The following is a 21,309-nucleotide window of genomic DNA, read 5'->3' on the forward strand; positions in this document are numbered from 1 at the left end:
AGAAGCAATTGATATAATTTTGGCAAACAATCTGTCTCTTTTCTGCCTGTTTACTAAGAAGTGACCTGAAGATAAATAAAAAGCTAATTGACTAATTGTTTTGAGCAAACTTCAAGGGGTAGCTATCCGGTGACCTTCCTCATATGGTAGGAATGTGTGTTTGTATTTTTCATTGTTAATGTAGCCAGGACTTCAGTTAATCCTGCCACATTCAGGGTCTGGAGGCATAGGACACTGCAAGATCTCCCAGGATTTGGAAAATGTCCCAATTGTTGTAAGGTCCCCAAAACATGTTGTCACCCCACACACATTGGGAAGCAACTTAAAGGAATATGACCCCCTCATTCTCAAGAGGAAGGGTGGGTGGGTGGTTATTTGTCTGCCGTGGGCTGTAGATGATTATTGTCAGTTAGGGGGTTGGTTGCAAGTTCTTACTGGCCATGGTCAGGGAGGAAACAGTAAAGCAGATTCGAATCAGGAATGTCTTTCTTCCTTTCTCTTTCTGTCCTCAATTCTCTGTCTAATGTGGTGGGAAATCAGGAGAAGGGACTAAAATGACAAAATCATAGATCACTGTATCTCTCTTTATACTAGAAAGCAATACCAAGTCTCAAATATTTTAGGATGGCATGGATTTTTGAATGATGATAGAATTTAAAATTGTACTTGCATAAATGATTCAATTCATTTTTAAGATATAAGTATATGCAACTTATTCACAATGTGGTGTAAAATTCTAATTTAATAAAATTACTACTGCACACTGCCGTGGATAATTAAGGAATTCAAGCTAGTACTTTCCAACTATAAATAATCAGTCTTCCAGTCATGTTAGGTACTGCTTTAGTTAGGTACAGAAATAAGCTTTATTTAACTTCCTGTGTATGTTTTTAAAGTTAAGTAGGAAGTAAATCCCTTGGGAAAAAAAGCCACATTTGTCCACTGAGATAGACATTACATACAAAGGTGGTTCTCAAATCCTTTAGAGATCTGAAGAATCTGCCATTTCAGATGTCCTAATAGTTAAAGGCTTTTCACAGTGGGAGAGACCTCAACTCCTGGTAGTGTCCCCAATTTATTCTGAAAAAGATGATGGGCTCTAAAGAACCATTGGGTGAAATACTACCCACTTACCTCTACTGCTGCCAGAAAGCTGTCCAGACTGTGCAGAAGTTGATCATGGGGAAGTCTGTGTCCCAGTTTTTGGAAAAAAAAATAGGATAGTCCTTCAAGTGACCTGCTTCAAAGGATTGTTGTCAGAGCTCCTGGCCCATTGAGTTGAAGGTGGATGCCACAGTGACACAGGAATATTTGCTGACTGACTCCCAGGGTAGCCAACAATTTCTGTCATTTCTTAGGTTTGGAAGCTGTTTGCTCTGAATTTCCTTTTATTCAGGCAACATTTCTCCTCCTCAGATCTTGGATGGGGTTGAAGATTAGATAGTTTAGTCTTAACCTTTTCTTGTTATGAGAATCAGAAAAGCAAACTTGTTCACCATCGTGCAGAAATGTGACAGCCAGGAACCTGGACAGGAACAGGGTGGACATGGGAGGCTCAGAAAGCAGGGCTCTATGGACACTCCACAGCAGTATCAAAACTCCTGCGATAACCGCTCTGGCACCATAAATCCTGAGAGAGGATGGGGATGCCAGGAGAGTGTGCGTGGTCTGCCCACTGCCTGGGACTTTTAAAAGCTTGTACCACCCCCGAGCACATAGAAGAGCTTGAGCAGAAAGAGGCCGATGCCCAGAAGCCGCTGCTGTGGTAGGAGGCAGTTATGGCGGTTGGAGGTGGAGGAGTGATGGGAGAAGACCGAGGAGTTTCCCCAAAAGACAAGAACAGACACCATCCTTACTACTCCAGAACCCACGCCAATCCCACCCCACCCCTAAATGCCCAGTCCACTGCCAAACTTCCCCATGCCAAGCATTCACAACTTCATCCCCACTGTGCTCATTTCTTATTTTTTTTAACTTCTTATTTATTCTCTGTGAACCTCACATCCTGCACCTCAACTCCATTCATCTGCCCTCCCCTCAGGTCTGCACTCCACCCTTACATCCTGCTCTAAATCAGAGCAAAAATAATCTTCGTGTGGAAGCTGAATAAAGAAAAAGAAAAAGAAAATTTGTACGCAAAAAATGTGTCAAATTTTAAGGATGAAAGACATAAACGCTTAAATTGTTTGGAATTAATGAAAGTACATTTGGTCTCAGAAGACTTATTATGGTTAATAAATGCAAGTTATGATAGATAAGGGATACAAAGCTTAAAAAGTGATAGAAAATGATTTAGGTACAAAATTTTAGACTAATATAATTTAGATAATGAAGTACCTTCTCCAATTTTGCAAAATACGAATGGACAGAATATTGTGACAGTAATTCTTACCTGATGCATCTCATAAGTTTTCTTATTTTATCTAGCTTATTAATGTTAAATTAAAGGTATTTCTTGGAGTAAAAGGGGAAATGCTGAGGTGACCTCCCTTTGTACTAAGGTGTGTCAACTTTCAATTGTTAGTTCTGTACTGGCAGTGAGCTAAGTGCTGGCAGGATTTCTCTTGTCATTTCTATGTCCCATCATCAGCTTTGCTATTTTGTGGATGTTTGTCCTTCTCACCAGCTCAACACAAGCTAAGAGATGTATCAGGTGTTGTCTCACTGCCGATTGGATGTAATAAAGATCTGATGGCCAAGAGGTGCGTCAGGAAGTATGTGGGCAGAACTTCCGGGCATAGAGAGGGACATAGGCAGAGGCAAGCTGAAGCAGGAGATTCAGAATAGACATGGGCAGGAAGAGATATGGAACAGACTACAGCAGAGGGGTAAAGAGCTAACCAGCAGGTGGGTCTTAATGGTAGAAGAATGGGGTTAATTTTTAGAGAAGATGAGGGACTGCCCAGTGAAAGGCCTAAGATTCAAACTATGTTCGAATTCTCCATGTCCCATTTACACCTCAGGGAGCTCTGTGAAAATAGTACACAATACAGTATTTACATGGCTTTGAGTCTGTGGTTTGGTTACTTTTGGTCACTGTTCCTCAAGACTGCAGGACAAGGAACAACACACAGGGCAAACACATGAAAACCATGTGCAGCTTAGAGTGGAAAAGATCACTAAGAAGTTTAATGTCACAGCAAAGTCATGTGCTGAAGAGGAGGGTGACATAGTTAAGGAGATGGATGTTATTAACGATAAGCCTCCTGCCTCTGTACTGTAGAGATGTGGAAGGTGTCCTCAAGGCAAGACTCTTACCAATTAAAGTTCCAACTTGGAAAAGGGAGCTCAATAGATTTCGTGCTCCTACAAAGCAAGTGCATAGGGAAGCTGCTGCTGTTGTCATCCAAGCAGGCAGCTGACAGGTCAGTGCAACTCATGTGGCATGGAATTTGGAGGAAAAAAGATTTTAAGATTCAGGATGACATGAACAGGACCAGGCGACTCTCGCATTTATGTTTTTATTATTTGCTGCTTGAATTAGAATGATACTCATAGTCTCATTTTTTTAGTTTTCTTTCATCACTTTATCTACATTTCCAATTTATCTCCCACTCCATGTTCCTCTACATGACCCCCTCTTCTGTCCCCCACACTCTCTCCCTATGAGATTGCTCCTCCACCTGCCAATTCATTCCCGCCTCAGAGGCCTCAGTTCCAATATCATGGTTCATGAAGCTTCCTCAGAAACAAGGGTCTCCCGTCCCAGTGATCCCAGATAAGCTGGTCCTCTGCTACATATCTACCTGGAGCCATGGGCACACCCTGATTCTTTTATTAGTTACCTTAGTTAAGGTGTCTCTTCACAGCAATAGAGCAGTGACTGACAGGCTTAAATTCACTTTGCATCCCAATTGCTGTCCTTTCTCTTGTTACTTCTCTCCCACAGTTCCTCCCCAATGTCCTCACACCATCTCCTCTGAGAGAGTAGAGGAATATCCCTCAGAGTGTGCCTCCACCAAGACACATCAAGTTTTTGTAGGGCTGGTGCACCTTCTCCCACTGAGGCCAGGGAAGACACCTGAGTTAGGGTATCAGATTTCACAGACAGGCAAACCTTTGGGGATAGCCTAGGCTCCAGTTACTTACAACAGTGTATGTAATACTGTATTAAACTTAGTAAGGTTTATTTACCTTCACCTAGCAACTCATCCTGAGAAACAGTGCTCTGGCCTGATGCTTTTGTTTTCAGCCCTATCTTCCTCTTTCTTCTGTGCTTACCACTGTAACACAGGAGAAGCTTCTAATATTCATGTTGCCAGATCTTTCCGGTCTTGGGGGATAGTGCTATTCTGAGTTGTATATGGATTTAATATCTTCTTTACGTATGATGAATATATACTTCAGGAAAGGACTGCTTCCTTGTTTCTATTAAGATCTAATATGACGAAAGGATTCTGATTAATATTCCAGAATCGTAGGCCACCAGGTTGGTATGTCATCACTCACTGAAGTGAGGTGAATTTTATAACACCTTTTGGCCACCCACTTTCAATGTCATTATGTGGTATTGCCTTAGGCTCTTTTCTACATTCCCCTGCCTTTGGCTGAGTATATGGTTGAGGTCTCTCTGTGACTGTGCAAAGAAGTAAGAGCTAGGGCTGGGCCACAAAATAAGAAAGTACTTGTTCATCCAAAACAAAAACAAAAAACAAACAAACAACCAAAAAAAGCTCTAGGGTAAAATATCGGTGCTAGTGCTGAACTGAACTGCCAGAGGTATTTTTTTTAAAGTAAATAACACTGTCTTGGGGCTGATAATATGAATCAAATATCCTGCAACATAAGTTTGCAATGTTACCTACATTTTATAAATCAAGTCTGACTACCGTTTTGGTTGTTTCCAATCATGTCTGAGTGCATCATCATGGGGAATCCCAAGGAAAATCAGAAATGGGTTCTTGAAGCTGTTGCACAGGGCCAGTATAGACCTAAATACCACAGAGGAAACCTTGATTCTTATCACAAGGGATCATTCACCATCCCTCTTGTCACATAACTTATGACAAGACGTCACCTTTCCTAAACTTAGCCTTTTTCCCAAGTGCTGCAGAAGGGAAGACCTGGTGTCAAGGGGTCTGGATTCAAACCACAGGACACTGAATTCATTTAAATAGGTGTAGTTTATTAATGCACACACCAATACAGTTCAACCAGAGCAACAGCTCACAACTGTGTACTGGACATTGCTAGACCCAGCTCATTGCAAGATCCACATGGGCTCATGCACAAGTGTTGGAAATGCTTCGGTCTATGGGCCCTGACTCAGGCCATTTTACACATAATTGTTCCTATTTTCCTTGAATCTGATGGGTCCTATGTGAAGAATACACTTGGGGAACTTGTTAAGATTAACAAACCTCGGGGCTGGGGATTTAGCTCAGTGGTAGAGCGCTTACCTAGGAAGCGCAAGGCCCTGGGTTCGGTCCCCAGCTCCGAAAAAAAGAACCAAAAAAAAAAAAAAAGATTAACAAACCTCATAACATACAGAACATAACAGGGTATGTGACCAGCACCACACAGTTCAATGTCAGGTTTTTTTGTTTTTTGTTAGTTTGTTTGTTGGCATCCATGATGTGGAGGCGTATTACAGAACAATAGGAAAGAGCTGGCTGCTGTGTAACAAATTTGCTGCTATTAAGGTAGGTATGGGGGCAAGACTTCAGCAACAGCCCTTAAGATGGGAAGGAGATGATGTGTTTGATACCTGAAAGGAGCTGCCTCAGCTGTGTTTCTCTGCCTGCTCAGTGTCCATTCACCATCACTCTGTCCCTGAAGAGGAACTCAAGGTCTGCCCCCTGCTGCCTGTGAGCCAGGACTAGGCACAGAAAGGCAAGGCCACAGCACTGGTTTCCAATTCCTCAGTAATGCTGGATTCCCAATAATGTACTTGTATACACAAATACAGTGTGGTAAGTTACAATATATACTAATCATTTCTTACATAGGGCAACAGTTGGTTGCCTACAACTAATTCTATTTTAAAAAAAGAAAAGAATCCTGGCTCTTGTGGAAATATACAAAGAAATATCTACGATGGTGGGCAATGAATTCTGCCATGGACTGAACTCAGAAAGGTGGGGTTGTGAGAAAGATGCATGGTCAAATAGCCCACCAGGTTCACATTGTGTCAACTTGATTTAATCTAATGACAAAGAAGTGGAGTATCTCTGATGGCTTCCTTCTAATCCCTTGAAAGGATCACTGGGGACTGGCCTCAGTACATCACACTTCTTGATGGGGCAACAACACTCAAGGAAGCTTGATTGTCATAGTCACAGTATTATGCTACATATACAGAGTAGATAATACTACGATGTTCAGATGATGATATCCATTTGTATGCACTCTTAAGGTGAACCTAAGGAAAGAGAGATCAAGGTCCTTAGAATAGAAAGATCAGTCCCAGTTTTGTTTTTTTTTTTTCTACCATTCCAAACTGAACGACTGGTAGGGAGAGAATAGTAGATAATCGAGAATTGGTGGATGATGCTTTGAATGCAGGGTGGGTTTCTGTGCTGGTTTTAGACAGGGTCACAAGTATCCCATGTTGCCCTCTCCCTGGCTGGCCAGGTTCACTTTGAGCTCAGATAAACCTCCTTCCACTTTCCAATACATAGGCTTACAAGAGTGGCTTCCAAGGACTGTGAGGACAGCATTAGCCTTTGACAGTTGAGGTGTGTAACCACAACTATAGTTTTAGCCACGTTTTCCCATGTCTACCAGCTATTTCAGAGTGTTGCTGTTCTATGCCTGACAATCAAGGACACAGAAAAATAACCTGATAGAGAGCAAGGACATGGTGATCACATCCTTACCTCTTCTGTACGTTCTGGATGAGGTTTGTTAAAATTCCAATATTGCAAAAAGCTTTATATAGGACCCATCACATCAAGGTTCACTGTGCACAGTTCTATCTAAAATGTCTAATCAGAACTGACCACCAGATAACACTTCCTGCAGTCCTCATATGAGAAGCTTGGGATTTTGTTTTGACTTTTTCTTTTCTCTGTCTTTCTTATTTTTTGCTATATAAGTTGAGAGAAAGATAGTTAGGGCCATGAATTTGCCCCCAAAATTTGAACTATGGATGTGATCAATCAATGTTAGTGTGTGCATTCTATAAAGTATTCATTTTTCACTATGATAGATGCTTTTGTGTTTGGTGGGGTGGCCATTTCCCAGTGTACAGGTGCTGGGACCTTGCTCTATCCACTTAATGATGTTTATAGGCTCATTTTAGACCTTTCTGTGCACCCCCTATATCTCTTGACTATTTTATTTTTCTGATAGAAGCTCATGGTATATCTTACTCAGGCCTGTGAGCAGTGCTCCTTTGGCGACATTGGTGCAGAGAGGAGAACCCCACCACCAGCATGAGGTTCCCTTCACTCGTGGCTCCAATATTGCACTTTCCTCTGCCAACTGGTCTCCACACTTTTCCTAGCACCATAAAGATTTCAACTCTTTCTCCTAAGGAATATTCTGGCAATTGTCGATTGTTAAGCACATGACTTCATGAGTGTTCCCCTAACACACACCCATGTTGTAACCTACCATGCAGACTATTTCTTGATGTGATATAAAGCACCTGTACAGAATGAGACAGGAGAACTTTTGACTGCATATTCAAGCTGGTGTGAAATCTCAGGAAGTTTTAATGGCTAACATTGGTGAATGAGGACAATTTGAGTTAGGATGAGACATTTTGGGGCAAGATATGGAAGGAAACATTCATTTAGATGCATAGGAATTACTAAGGTTTTATAATCAAGCCTTGAGGAAAATTTGGCTTTGGAAGCAGGAGATGCTCAGTGGCTCTACCCCAGGAAAGGCTCCTGGAAAGGGCACCTCTGCTTTTGCTCAGTACAGGGAGAACATTAGCTGGGAGGCAAAGTCTGCTCCCCATGACATCTGCTGTCCCTTCTTGGACATTCTATTGTCTCCTAGAGAGTTCTGGCATCCTCTGTGATGTCACCAGACATCAGTGACAACCAGTGCCCTAGTTTCTCTCAGTCTGAGTCTGGCAGTTACAAGCTAAGTCATGTTTTCCCATCTTCGCAAGCGTTTTGGGAGGAGGAACGTCGATTGTGGAGAGACTAGAGTGAAGGGGTCTAGCCTTTCGTCTCAAAGTAATGATGGAGAAAGACAGCACTTCTGCGGAATGTTTAGTAAGTTCTGGGCAGTACATTTTGAGCTCCCTGTCAGGGGGGCTGCAGGCTTAAGCTGACCTTTCTAGCAATGGGCCACAGCAACTGGAGCATCTGAAAAGTAATTGAATTTCCATGAATATCACAATTCCTTAAAGTCAAGAATTTCAGAACTTTAGTTTCCCCAAACCCACAGGGAGGATATGGTAAGGCCAATGCTATTATACTGTGAATTTCTGGCCTTTACTTTTACAGTGCATTTGTTAGGTTACATTGATATAATAACATGATCAGGAGTCATGGAGGGTCCACCTTTTCTGAGTTTAGACAGGGCAGCACTGTATTTCACTCTCATTGCTTCTTTAAATACAGTGGGTATCTGACAGTAGGAACAGGGGGAGAATTGTGCTCCAGGCAATAACCTTATTTTCTTAGACCTTCTCTGATTTTTTCTAACTGGCAGGGTCATCATTAGCTTTATATATTAGAGGTTGTGTGTTACACACATTTTTCTAAAATACCAAAACTGTTTGGAACATGTGGACCAAGATTCAGCCTGTAACCTATTGGAACTTCTGGGGCATTTGTTATTTCATATAGGGGAATTGATAAGTCTGTTGAACATGTCCTCCCTGGAAATGTGTTTTCAATCCAAAGTTGTTGGCCTAGAGTATCAGGGTAGGACATCTGAGTGTCTCCAATCACTCAAGTTTTGTGGATGGTGAATTTATCATCTGAGTTCTGAAACCACAGGGGTGAGGGTCCTTAAACCAAGTTGTACCCTGTTCAGTTGATGATAATCCTGGAGAAGCCATCTCCATGGTACATGTAAGCACGTGATGTCCAGCATAGGGAACACCTGGCTGCTTACATCTCTTGGTGTCTATAGAGTAGTGGGAGAACTGAGATCCACTGAGGAGGCCTCTTAAGCATAGACCAATCGCCTTGCAGTGACACTGGGTTCCAAGCTTGTTCTCCTGTTTAGGCCTCACTGTGGTCTATGTACACTCTATGCATTCTCCCCATGCAGGTTCACTTTTGTTCTTCTACCTACAGACACTGGGAGAGAAACATCTTCCCCTGAAACTGCCCTAAGCGAGAAGCAGGCCAAGAAGGAAAAGGAGAAGCTGATTAAAGAGCTGCAGCTCATTACTGAGGAGAGAAATGACCTGAGAGATCGCCTGAGGTTTCTGACAGAGAGATCTATGAAACACAGGTATGAATTGCTCCAAACGTTCTTGTTTCATTCCTGGGTCTGCAAGGTCACCTTCATCTCATCCTATTAAGGTTTTGGGTTCTAGAAAGCTGTGCCTCCCACACCCGGTGCCAAACCTCACCTCCCATATAGAGGAGATTCAGAACCTGACCCTTCCTGAGGAGAGAGATGGACAATAGACTCATCTGCTTCCATTTATTGAAAAGCAGGATTTGTGGTCTGAATGAAGAATTCAGGGATAAAGTCAGGGAGAGTGAGTTCCCAGTGTGCATTTGCAAAGCCCTTGATTGCTGGTGGCTTTGCAAGATTGTAATTGCAGTGAGTTTATGGTGAGTCTCTGTACTTACTAGGCAGGGGACTGAGTGCTGGAAGATCCAGGCAGCAGCCTGAGGGGCCTGGTCCCAAACTGTTCATCTCAATGTTTGACTAGAAGTTGTCAGGCTCAGCCCTGTTTGTTATTGTCTGTGTGTCTGTGGGAGCCCCTCGGAAACAGCAATGCTGCATGCATTTCTCCTGGTTCTCACAGTGCTCTCTGTTTCCATATTTGCTTTTCTCTTTCTCTGACTCTGTTTACATTTCTCTTTTTTTTGTGGGTGTCTCTCAGTCTGTGAGTCTGTGTGTGCATACATCCAAATGCATATGCACAACTGTTATATGTTTATATTTCCCTCCACACTTGGAATCTAGGGGTCTATGTCTTGGCCTGAGTATTTACCTGTAACACTTTCATGGTGATGTGAATGCTTTGTTCTGGGAGCCCCACTGTCAACAGCACAGTTCTTTGCCTATGTGGCAACGTTTGTCGGTTTATTTGTATTCCTTGTGCAGATTATAATTTTGTGTTGATATATGGTCTGTTATCGGGACAGGAAAAAAGTAATCACAGGTTTCTGGCTGTGTTGGGGTGGGGGAGCATGGAGAGGTGTGGCCTAGGCTCTTGATAGCTCAACTGGCTTGACTGCAGATTGCCTCTTGATTGAACAAAGGGAGCCAGGGAAGCCTCAATCTGGATGCTGAGATTCTGGTGTCCTGGACGCAGAAAAACACGTTTCTGAAGCTGAAGAAGATCCAATATGTAGAATTCAGAAGGTGTCCTTCCAGGGCTGGGGTAGTACAGGACCCACCCTGAGCTCATATATTCCTAAATGCTGATGTTCACTGGATTCTATCATTTGGGGCCAGGCCACACTTCAGGCCAAATCCATATTATGAAGACCTGGAGAGAATGGAGGAGTCAATCATGTCAATTCTGCACAACTTAGAGATGGAGAACACTGAGATCCATGAGGACAGCCATAAGCTGAAGAAGGAGATTACCTTCTCTAGGTAAGTCCTGGTCAGAAAGTCTATCACCTGTGGAATGGCCATTTCTGACTTTCTTTGTTCTGGATTGGACAGTCTTCAGCTATGATTCTATCTCTTGTGCTCTTTACACATCAGTGTTCCAGGGTCATTAGGACTCAGTTTTCAGTTCCATAAAAGACTGTTACTCATCCCAGGATTGTCTAGGCATCTGCAAAAGGCTCTAGATAGAACAGCACTGATTGAAGTCAGCAGAAGGTTATTAGGCTGACCTGGGCCTATGGTGTCAACCAGGTTTTACCAAACTCAGTGCGTGCACCACATGGTTAGCATGACCTTCCCTTGGTTCTACTGACCTCTTTTGTGGGTGTTTGCCAACTACTAATTGATGTTGCCCCCATGCATTGGGCTTTCATGGATAGTTGAAGATCCATGTTCTTTTTGAGAGATGTGGACACTAATTGGTGCTGGGGCCAAGCAAACAATTTATTCTTCCCTGAATTAACTCTTTGTGGTTTGTGCAGGAGCATTATATGTATCGAGATGTATTTTATTAAGTCTTCATGGGTATCTGGGACCTGGTAGAGTTAGTGGGACTTGGGAGTATGAATGGGAGAAAGGGGCAGCATGATCTTATTATGCAGACTGTATTTCCAGAAACCTGCTCAGCCAGCTCCTGATGGAGAACACATGCAGGAAGAAGTTGGTCCCACGGAAGCAGGGGAGCAAGGAGGGACATCTTGAGTGTGCACTGAACCAGAAATATTTGGTTGACTTCAACAAGAAAGATAAAGACCAGCAACGTCCAGACCCAGCATCATCAGGTAGGGACGAGCAGATGTGTTAGCTTAACAATATCTGATAAAATTTGCCAGTTTGATATATCTTTGCTTCCTCCTACCTCCTTTCTAATTTACACTCATAACCAGCCAACCACCTCATGTAATGGCATTGTTCATTGCTCTGCCTATGCACAAGTATTCTGGGAAGTTACCCACTTTTCAGAAACTGAATTATTTTGCAAGTATATTTTGCTGCTCTTTTTGAAGCTGCATTATAGAAATGGTGACAGATCAATAACATATCACATTATGCACATGCACGTGATAGATTGGATGCTATGTAGAGTTTTGAACAAGTTCTTGGTTCTTGACAAATGACAAGTGGTCATATGACTTCTTGTGTAGGAAGCACCTTTCCGGGATAAGAGCCAAGTGCAAATGTCAAATTAGTACTTGTCATTGGCTTTAACCTTGGTGACATATGGACATCTCCTTTCTTCCTGCAACCCAATGAGGTCCCTTCCATTGCCCTGTTCTTGGTTTGCACTGGTATAAGTCTGGGTCCCATATTGGCAGCCCACATTACTGTGAGGGTTGCTGGAGATTTTGCCCTGCCCACAGAGTTAGCAACAATGATATCAGTTAAAAGGTCCATGTCGACTGTCCAAGAGAACTGAGGTGGTAGAAGGCAGGATTCTGACAGCTGGCTTGCGTTTCACCACCAAATCAGTGTCTGAAAAACTGCCTTCCTCTCCCAGGTCTCAGAAAGTACAAGAGAGCTGGAATTGGACACACCCCAGTAAGAGAGCTTCCTGAAGAATAAGTTGCTTTCTCAGGAGTCCCTGATGACAAACATCCTGAATGGTAACAACATTTTTTTTTGGGAGAGTATTCTTCCTCAGAGTTAATTTGTCATTTCTTAGAGACCCTAAATTTATATAACACTAAGCCAGCCTGACTGATTGAGGTCTTACTCACTTTCTTCTTCAGAAAACACCACTTGAGAGACAGCTTGGGGGACCGCCTTTCATTATGTGTGCTAGAGGAGAAACAGCAATACATCTGTGCTTCTACATGTTCGTTAAGAATATGCTGTTTAGAAATATTTTTGTTATGATTTTAATTGAAGTTTTCATTTTGTTGTTTCATATTTATATGTTCTTGTTACTATTTTTCACTTTCAAATATTTTTAAATATTTTTATTCATTTTAATCCTGTTCTGTTGTAAAAATGTATTCGTTATGAATAAAAATTGAATTCTATCTCTTGACTCTTAAGACCATCATTCTTACTCAAGGGTTCTGTCCCCTCCTGTGGACTTAGAACTTACAGATAGAGATGTATCTCTGCATGTTCCATGGAGCCTGGGCTAATAAGTGAATTCAAAGTCACCAAGGGGTACCCAGTGTGACAGTGTCTTTTGTGTGGATAATGTGGCTGTTTCTCCGACACACACTTTGTAATGTAATCACTGACATGCTTTACCCAATTGTTAGGGTCCATGTGGTTCTTCTGAGAGAGCAGCAGATGCTCTACCCTGTGAGTCATCACCACAGCTCCTGCAGGTGGCTTTTGTTATTCCACATGAGGTGCTGTATTAGGTGGACAGGATCACCTCCAATTAAATAGAGAGATCTCAGGAGATGTATGTTCACAGGGAACTTACTGAGCTGTGCGTGCTCAACGTGTTAGGTTGTCAGGCATCCCTACAGGGCTCTGGTGTCCCCACTGCTCATTGAACATTGGGGATCATCCTCCAGCATCACTTAGTTTTCATATTAGAGCAGATCTTTCACCTGTTATCAATGATGGCCATATGTTTTATGCACATCTGATAAAATACTGAATAGAAACTAGCTTCCTGTAGGCCAGATTGGCTTAATCAGTTTTTTGATTGTTAGCAAGAACATTATCTTAATCTAAGCAGTTTAGGGAGGAACCTCAAGAGCATCCATAGTGAATGTAGCCTGCAGCTGTGAACACAGGTTTCTTTTGGAGAGCAGGCCTGTGCAAGCCCAGAACTGAGGTGGGACAATTCAAGCTACCCTTTTTCCATGGCCAATCTGGGATCGTATTGAGAATGTATTTTTTCCAGGTGACTCATTTCCAATTTATGAAATTGAACTAACTTACTGAGAGTGGAGGTGACTCAGAGAGTTAAAGTACAGAAGGACCAATCCAGAATGTCCACAAAAGCTTGCTGTCACCCCAGGGCTTTTAAAAGCTCATGAGGTATAGAGAAACAATGTAGTATTTGGTTATTCTCATGCTTTGGTTAGTCATTCATTATAAGCTGAACATGACACAATAAGAGTCATCTGTGTCACAATAGAAGCTAGTTGTAACTAGATTTACACCACACTATCACATCACTACCGTATTTGAGGTTCTCAGTTACTATCTAAGAACCTGGAAGAGGCCTGGGTCTTGCTACACAAACTCATAATTTATGTCTTCATGACACTGTGTGCTTTGTTCTGTTGATGCTACCATTGGCATACAACACCTTGGATACTTTGTGCTGACATCTGTGACATGAGACAATAGTTCATGTCATCCTAACCTGAATAAAATGTCCTTAGAGTACAGTGTGGTAGGAGGGGCCTTCTTTTCCTGTGAGATAGCAAAACATTTCCAGTCTCCAGTCAAGTCTGTCAGCCATTGTCCAGTGCCTGTCTTGAAATGTCCACCTTTGAAGCTGAGAGTCTTCATCGAGGCTGCTCTGTAATTTTGTAGAAGATTAATAGGTTCCAACCCTAGTATTTAATTCAGTGTGACTGTACTTGCCGAACATGCTCATAGCCCTGTTATCACCCCTAGCCCTCTGTGCTTTAGAGAAAGAAAATAAAGAACCACATTGCACTTGAAATTTCTCCTCCAACAAAAGGAGAGCCTGCATAGGGCCTTTAAGTAACTCTAAGCCCCAGCTTCCCCACAACTCCCTCCATCAATTCCATTATTGGTGTGTTTTCATTACTGTTCACTTTCTTTTTTGTGTGCAAAGAATGTGTACCATGTCAGTAAAGTGTGTGTGTGTGTGTGTGTGTGTGTGTGTGTGTGTGTGTGTGTGTAGTCCCTAGTGAAAACTGTCGAGGTGCATGCAGTCTCATGTTACTACTGTCCCATGGCACCTTGCAGGGAACACTGAAATGGTGGCTACTTTAATTCAACCTAACCCGGGTGTGCATGGTTTTCAGTAAGATTTTGAGGTCATCACCACTACAGAGAGCAGAAACAGCTTCAGTAGTTACATGTTGCTGTTAACAAGATGAGGCCAAACCTCATCCCATAGAATGTCAGGTAGGATTTGATGGCAGGAAATTAATTCAGGGTTCAAATCAAATCAGTCAATTACAAATAAAGTGAAAAATACAAAGTGTCAAGAGAACCAAGTCCTGTGCGTTGGGTTTTTTGTTTGTTTTATTTATTTTTTGTTTCTTTTTTTGTATTTTTGTTGAGAAGATCCACCAGAGAGGCAACCCCTTCTTCAAACAAACTGCACACCGGAGACAATACCTAAATTGACACAATTAGAAATGAAAGGGGGAATCTAACATGAGGCAATGAACAAATTCAACAACCATTAGGTCTTACCTCAGAGGCCTTTACTCCAGAAAACTGAAAATCTATTTGATATTGGTATTTTCTAGACAGATAACAATTACCAACATAAACCCAGATCTGGGAAGGTACATGGATAATTCTCAGAAGAAAATAGGTACTGTCAGTATAGTTTGCCCCTCCCAAAATTAAAAAGCAAAATTTCTGGGCCATATGGCTTTAACGCAGAATGCTATCAGACTTTTAATGAAGACCTAATAACAATAGTGCTTCAATTATTCCACTATATTGAACTAGATGGAACATTGTTAGACTCCTTCTCTGAGGCCATAATCAACCTGGTGTCTAAACCACACAAGGAGCTCCCTACAGAGAGTGTAAGCCAGCCAGGGGGCCAGGGTGAGTGCTCATGGTGGGAGGGACTAGCAGAGGTGCTGTGGCCTTGGTGTGCACAGGCTTAGGGCTGGGGCAGGGTGCGTGGTGAGTGTCTGTGGCCACTTGACCTGGGTCCCAGTGGGCGCCCAGGGAGGTCACAGGCCAGTTGTGCATCTTCTCCCTGTCTGCGGGGCTTCTGGCCCAGCCAAGCACAGCCTTCATCCTGGACATCCACAAGGACAATGAAATCAGGAAATGGGGGGATCCCCTGAGCCTCTCTGGCTTCTTTGGCCCTGCGCTGCAGTTGCAGTCAGAGGAAAAGCAGCTGTGAGTTCCCCAACTCTTCCCAACCCCTCAGGTCTCCATGCCTTCCCACTCCAGAGAGGAGGAGGGCAGGGCGAGCTCTGCTGCTGCTCTTCCATGCACCCAAAGCCTAACTTTTGTCTGGAGGTCACTGCTTGCCCCTGACCTTGCCCCTGACCATGAACTTGCCCCTCCCCCTACTCCTGACCCTGCCTCTGCCCTAGGCACCTAGGAGAAGTGAGGAGAGCCTGAAGGACAGACCCCAGGCCAGGACCCCCAGAGACTTGTGTCGCCCATTTCCTAGAAGTGTTATCCTCAATTCTCCACACTGGGTTTTGTTTGTAGGGAACTGGCAGGTGGAGGGCTTTGCTGAGCCTGGGATAGTGGTGGGACTTATGATTGAGGGAAGTCTTTCAGGGAGTTGGAGGCCTCTCTCAAACTCTCTGACCATCAGATACCCTCCCTGATTTGAGCGCCCTGGGGAAGTTGGGAAGCCACTTTTCCCTGTCCTGTGTGACTTTGCCTGAATGTGAGCTCTTCTGCTGGAGATACTGTCACATGCTTCTTTAAAAGCACCTGTTCCTCAGATCTAGATCAGCTGCGAAAACAGGCTTCTTCAAGTCAGGTTGAATGCTACCCCTCCCAGCTCAGAGTTGATAAGATCCCCCAGCACAAGTGCTGGGTGGGTCCCAAGGAGGAGTTAGAGCAAAGTGCCCCTTCTGAGAAGTGACTTCCGAGATGAACAGACCAGAGAGAACAGAGTGCATCCCAGGAGAGAAGAGGCCAGGATGATTTAAAGTGGAGAAAACCCGCATGTCCACCATCTAACAACGTTAGGGTTTGTGCAGATGTGGACTTCAGAATCTTGAGGTCAGATTTTTCTGAAAACACCTGCTAAGTGAAGGTGAAGTCTACTGTGGGTGGGATTGTCCCAGGCAGGGAGGGGATCTGACTCTGCAGGCCTGACCAGCTTCTTCATTCTCCTGAAACTAAGTGTTGGTCAGCTGTAAATCTGAAGTGAGAGTTGGTTTTTGTCAACAAAAAGGATGAGATTTCAAGTCTCACACATTATGTGAGACACACATTTACCCACGGGGGATTTGAACTCACTTCTATAGAAGTGACTGGGGCGAACAGAGGGAAAGCATTCTCACCTATAGCATTCTGTCTGTATCAGAGACTACAGGGACTGGATTCCTGGACAGACATGGCCAAGCAGACACACCGTGTAATGGGGGGAAACTGAGGTAAGAAATATCCTGGGGACAGTGATTTCAGATTGTTTGTGCCTTTAGCCAGGAATCTCTTTTGCCATTAAGGCAAGCAGCCTTGGGCCTGCTAACTTGTCACTACTTCAGGGGTCTCTGCTCTCACACCTGCATCAGGTCCTCCTCAGATGAAGGCCTCTCTTAAAAAAAAATAAAAATGTATATAAAGCAATGTTTCTCAACCTCTGGGCCACGACCACTCACAAACATTGTATATCAGATACCTTGCATATTATGACTTATAAGAGTAGCAATATTAGTTATGAAGTAGTAATGAAATAATTTCACGGTGGGAGTCATCACAGCATGAAGCGCTGTATTACAGGTTTGCAGCACTAGGAGTGTTGAGAAACACGGCCATAGAAGCTGACACATGGGAGCAGACCAGAGAATATTCCTCCATTCACATAACAATTAAAACACTAAATGCACGGATCAAAGAAATAACATTAAAAGGGGTAAGGTATGAATATCCAGTAACAAATGATTTCAGACCTATCTGAATTGCACCAGACTTCTCAATAGAGACTCCAAAAGCCAGAACATCGTGGGCAGATGAAAGGCAGACCCAGGCTCCTATACCCAGCATAATTCTCAGTCATCATGAATGGAGAAACCAAGATATTTCATGACAAATCCAAATTTAAACAATATTTTTCTCTAAGACAGCATAACAGAGGATAATAGGAGGAAAACTCCAAGACACTGAGCTAAACTATAACCAACAAAAAGCAAGAAATTAGTCACCTTGCAATAATTTCAAAAAAAAAAAAAAAGAAAGACAAGCACACAAACATAATTTCACCTACAACCAGAAAAAGAAGAGAAAGCAGCAATCATTGGTCTTTAATATCTAACCAGACCCTCTGTCACCCATTCCCCAGCTCCTATGGACCCCTTTTGCCAGCCAAAGTGTATACAAGGATGGGTCTATGGTTCTAGGTCACTGTGTAGAAAAGGATTGATTGACTTACCTGGCATTAATGTGCTGGTAGGCCCTTGGCTCTTGTGAAACATGTTGCCCACCAAATAGGAATCCTAGAGGTGTGAGGGGGGAATGGATGTGTATGGGAGGGGAGCACTGTCATAGGCAAAGCTGAGCAGAAATGGGAAGTGAGGATGATGAGGGGATACTGGAAAGGGGGCCACATTTGAAATATAAATAAATAAAATTACCAATTAATAAAAAATAGCCAAGAATAAAATAAAAAGTGAAAAGGTAAAAGAAAACTTACAGCAAAACAAAACTAAAGAAATCCCTGTAGTATATTGGTCTAATTCTGCTTGTATTTAATGCTAATTTGTGGAACTCAAGACTGGCTAATCCCCAAAAATCTGACCCTGCTCCCAGTTAACTGTGATTATGAAGAAGCCAACAGCCAACAGCTGCACAGCAGAGAGATGGGGGAGGGGAGCTTTGAGGGCTTTGCTAGACAGGATCATGAGGAGGGAAGAAGGAAGAAGAAGCTGCCAGAGAATAAAGGAAGAACATGTGTGATGGAGAGGAGAGAGGAAGAGGAGAGCAGCCATGGTTAAGGGAGAGGAGAGCCTGGTCCTGAGGGCTGTCCAAGGGGAACTAAGAGCAGCCAAGATGCTACACAGTGAGTAAGAGTTGAGTGTTATTGTTTGTAAAGTAGATCTGATGCCATGGAGGGCAGGCAGCTGCCCAGCTACTGTGCTGATTAAGGCATAGTATACATAAATTTAACACAATATGTATAACCAGTAAGACAGCGCTGTAGAGGATCCTAAAAGGATTACTTTAGTTTGAAGGGAAGGATAAAATGCCAGAGGAAACAAGAAATAATTTAATAAAACTATGACAGTCAATCAAAAGAAGCCAATAAAAACCACAAAAATTAACAAAATGACAAAATTTAATACATAGGTTTAAATAATATTTGCACGTCACTAAACTCAATTCCCCAGTAAACAGACATACATTTAGCCAGAAACAGGATCACCATCATGAGAGTTGTAGAGGATATACTAGGGAAACAGACCTAAGACACAGGTTCCTATGGCGATTCAGTGCAATTTCTCTATCAATAAAAACCAACAAGCTCTAGAGTTAAATGTCTGTGTTAGTGCTGACCTACACCACCAGACATATATTTTCTTTTAGGTAAATAACAAAATCATGGGGCTTACAATGTAATCAAATATCCTGAAACATGAGTTTGCAGTGTTCCCTACACTTTTTAAATCAAGTCTGACTACCATTTTGGTTGTTTCCAATCTTCTCTGAGTGGATCATCAAGGGAATCCCAAGGGAAATCAGAAATGGGTTCTTGAAGCTGTTGCACAGGCCCAGTATAGACCTAAGTACCACAGAAGAAACCTTGATTCTTATCACAATGGATCATTTCACCATCCCTCTTGTCACATAACTTATGGCACAATGTCACCTCTCCTGACTTTAGCTTCTTCTCCTAAATGCTGCTGAAGGGAAGATTTGGTGTCAAGGGGTCTGGATTCAAACCACACCAACACTGAATTCATTTAAATAAGTGTAGTTCATTGAATGCACACACCAATACAGTTCAACCAGAGCAACAGCTCACAACTGTGTACTGGACATTGCTATGGCCCAGCTCATTGCAAGATCCACATGGGCTCATGCACAAGTGCTGGATGCTGCTGTCTATGGCCCTGACTCAGGCCATTTTACACATAATTGTTTTTATTTTCCTGGATTCTAATGGGTCCTACGTGAAACTCATAGTTGGGGAACTTGTTAAGATTAACAAATCTCATAACATACAGAACATAACAGGGTATGTTACCAGCACCACACTGTTCAATGTCAGATTTTTTTGTTTTTCTTAGTTTGTTTCTTGGCATCCATGATGTGGAGGCATATTACAGAACAATAGGAAAGAGCTGGCTGCTGTGTAACAAATTTGCTGCTATTAAGGTAGGTACGGGGGCAAGACCTCAGCAGTAGCCCTTAAGATGGGAAGGAGATGATGTGTTTGATAACTGAAAGGAACTGCCTCAGCTGTGTTTCTCTGCCTGCTCAGTGCCCATTCACCATCACTCTGTCCCTGAAGAGGAACTCAAGGTCTGCCCCCTGCTGCCTGTGAGCCAGGACTAGGCACAGAAAGGCAAGGCCACAGTGCTGGTTTCCAATCCCTCAGTAATGCTGGATTTCCAATAGCGTACTTGTATACACAAATACAGTGTGGTAAGTTGCAATAGATACTAATCATTTCTCACATAGGGCAGCAGTTGATTGCCTACAACTAATTCTATTTAAAAAAAAGAAACCTGGCTCTTGTATAAATATACAAAGAAATATCTAGGATGGTGGGGGATGAATTCTGCCATGGACTGAACTCGTGGAAATGGGGTTGGGAGAAAGATGCATGGTTAAATAGCCCACTAGGTTCACATTGTGTCAACTTGATTTAATCTAAGGACAAAGAAGTGGAGTTTCTCTGATCGCTTTCTTCTAGTCCCTTTAAAGCATCACTGGGGTTTGAACTCAGAACTTCACACTTCTTGATGGGGCAACAACACTCAAGGAAGCTTGAGACTGTCATAGGCACAGTATTATGCTACATATACAGAGTAGAAAATACTAAGATGTTCAGATGGTGATGTCCATTTGTATGCACTCTTAATGTGGACCTAAGGAAAGAGAGAGATCAAGGTCCTTAGAATAGAAAGATCAGTTCCAGTTTTTTTTCTATCATTCCAAACTGAACGGCTGGTAGGGAGAGAATGGTAGATAATCGAGAATTAGTATATGATGCTTTGAATGAAGTGTGGGTTTCTGTGCTGGCTTTAGACAGGATCTCAAGTATCACATGTTGCCCTCTCCCTGGCTGACCAGGTTCACTCTGAGCTCAGATGAACCTCTTTCCACTTTCCAATACATAGGCTTACAAGAGTGGCCTCCAAGGACTGTGAGGACAGCATTAGCCTTTGACAGTTGAGGTGTGTAACCCACAACTATAGTTTTAGCCACGTTTTCCCATGTCTACCAGCTATTTCAGATTGTTGCTGTTAGATGCCTGACAATCAAGGACGCATAAAAATACCCTGATAGAGAGCAAGGACATGGTGATCACATCCTTGCCTCTTCTGTATGTTCTGGATGAGGTTTGTTAAAATTCCAATATTGCAAAAATCTTTATATAGGGCCCATCACATTAAGGGTCACTATGCACTGTTCTATCTAAAATGGCCTAATCAGAACTGACCACCAGATAACACTTCCTGCAATCTTCATATGAGAGAGAAGCTTGAGCTTTTTGTTTTGACTTTTTCTCTCCTCTTTCTTTCTTGTTTTTTGCTATATAAGTTGCTATATGAATTTGCCCCCAAAATTTGAACTACGGAAGTG

The 21,309-nt window shown here is 42.7% G+C and overlaps 1 protein-coding gene across 2 annotated transcripts in view; it reads left to right on the plus strand.

Annotated features, from left to right (window-relative positions):
• LOC147998992 (disks large homolog 5-like) overlaps positions 1-12,713 on the plus strand; it is a 70,131-nt gene extending 57,418 nt beyond the window's left edge. The window contains exons 1-6 of one of the 2 annotated variants that reach the window (XM_087595783.1): positions 8,005-8,171; positions 9,207-9,366; positions 10,549-10,692; positions 11,326-11,492; positions 12,209-12,314; positions 12,441-12,713. In XM_087595783.1, the coding sequence (XP_087451909.1) occupies positions 8,045-8,171; positions 9,207-9,366; positions 10,549-10,692; positions 11,326-11,492; positions 12,209-12,273 (663 nt within the window). In that variant the 5' untranslated portion in view covers positions 8,005-8,044 and the 3' untranslated portion in view covers positions 12,274-12,314; positions 12,441-12,713. Of the gene's footprint in view, positions 1-8,004; positions 8,172-9,206; positions 9,367-10,548; positions 10,693-11,325; positions 11,493-12,208; positions 12,315-12,440 lie in introns of those variants that run through there. The other variant, XM_087595784.1, reaches the window with a different exon arrangement.
• Positions 12,714-21,309: the final 8,596 nt, after the last annotated feature.

Source organism: Rattus norvegicus, chromosome 19, assembly GCF_021556685.1.
Source record: "Rattus norvegicus strain SHRSP/BbbUtx chromosome 19, alternate assembly SHRSP_T2T, whole genome shotgun sequence".
In the NCBI taxonomy this organism is placed as follows: Eukaryota; Metazoa; Chordata; class Mammalia; order Rodentia; family Muridae; genus Rattus; species Rattus norvegicus.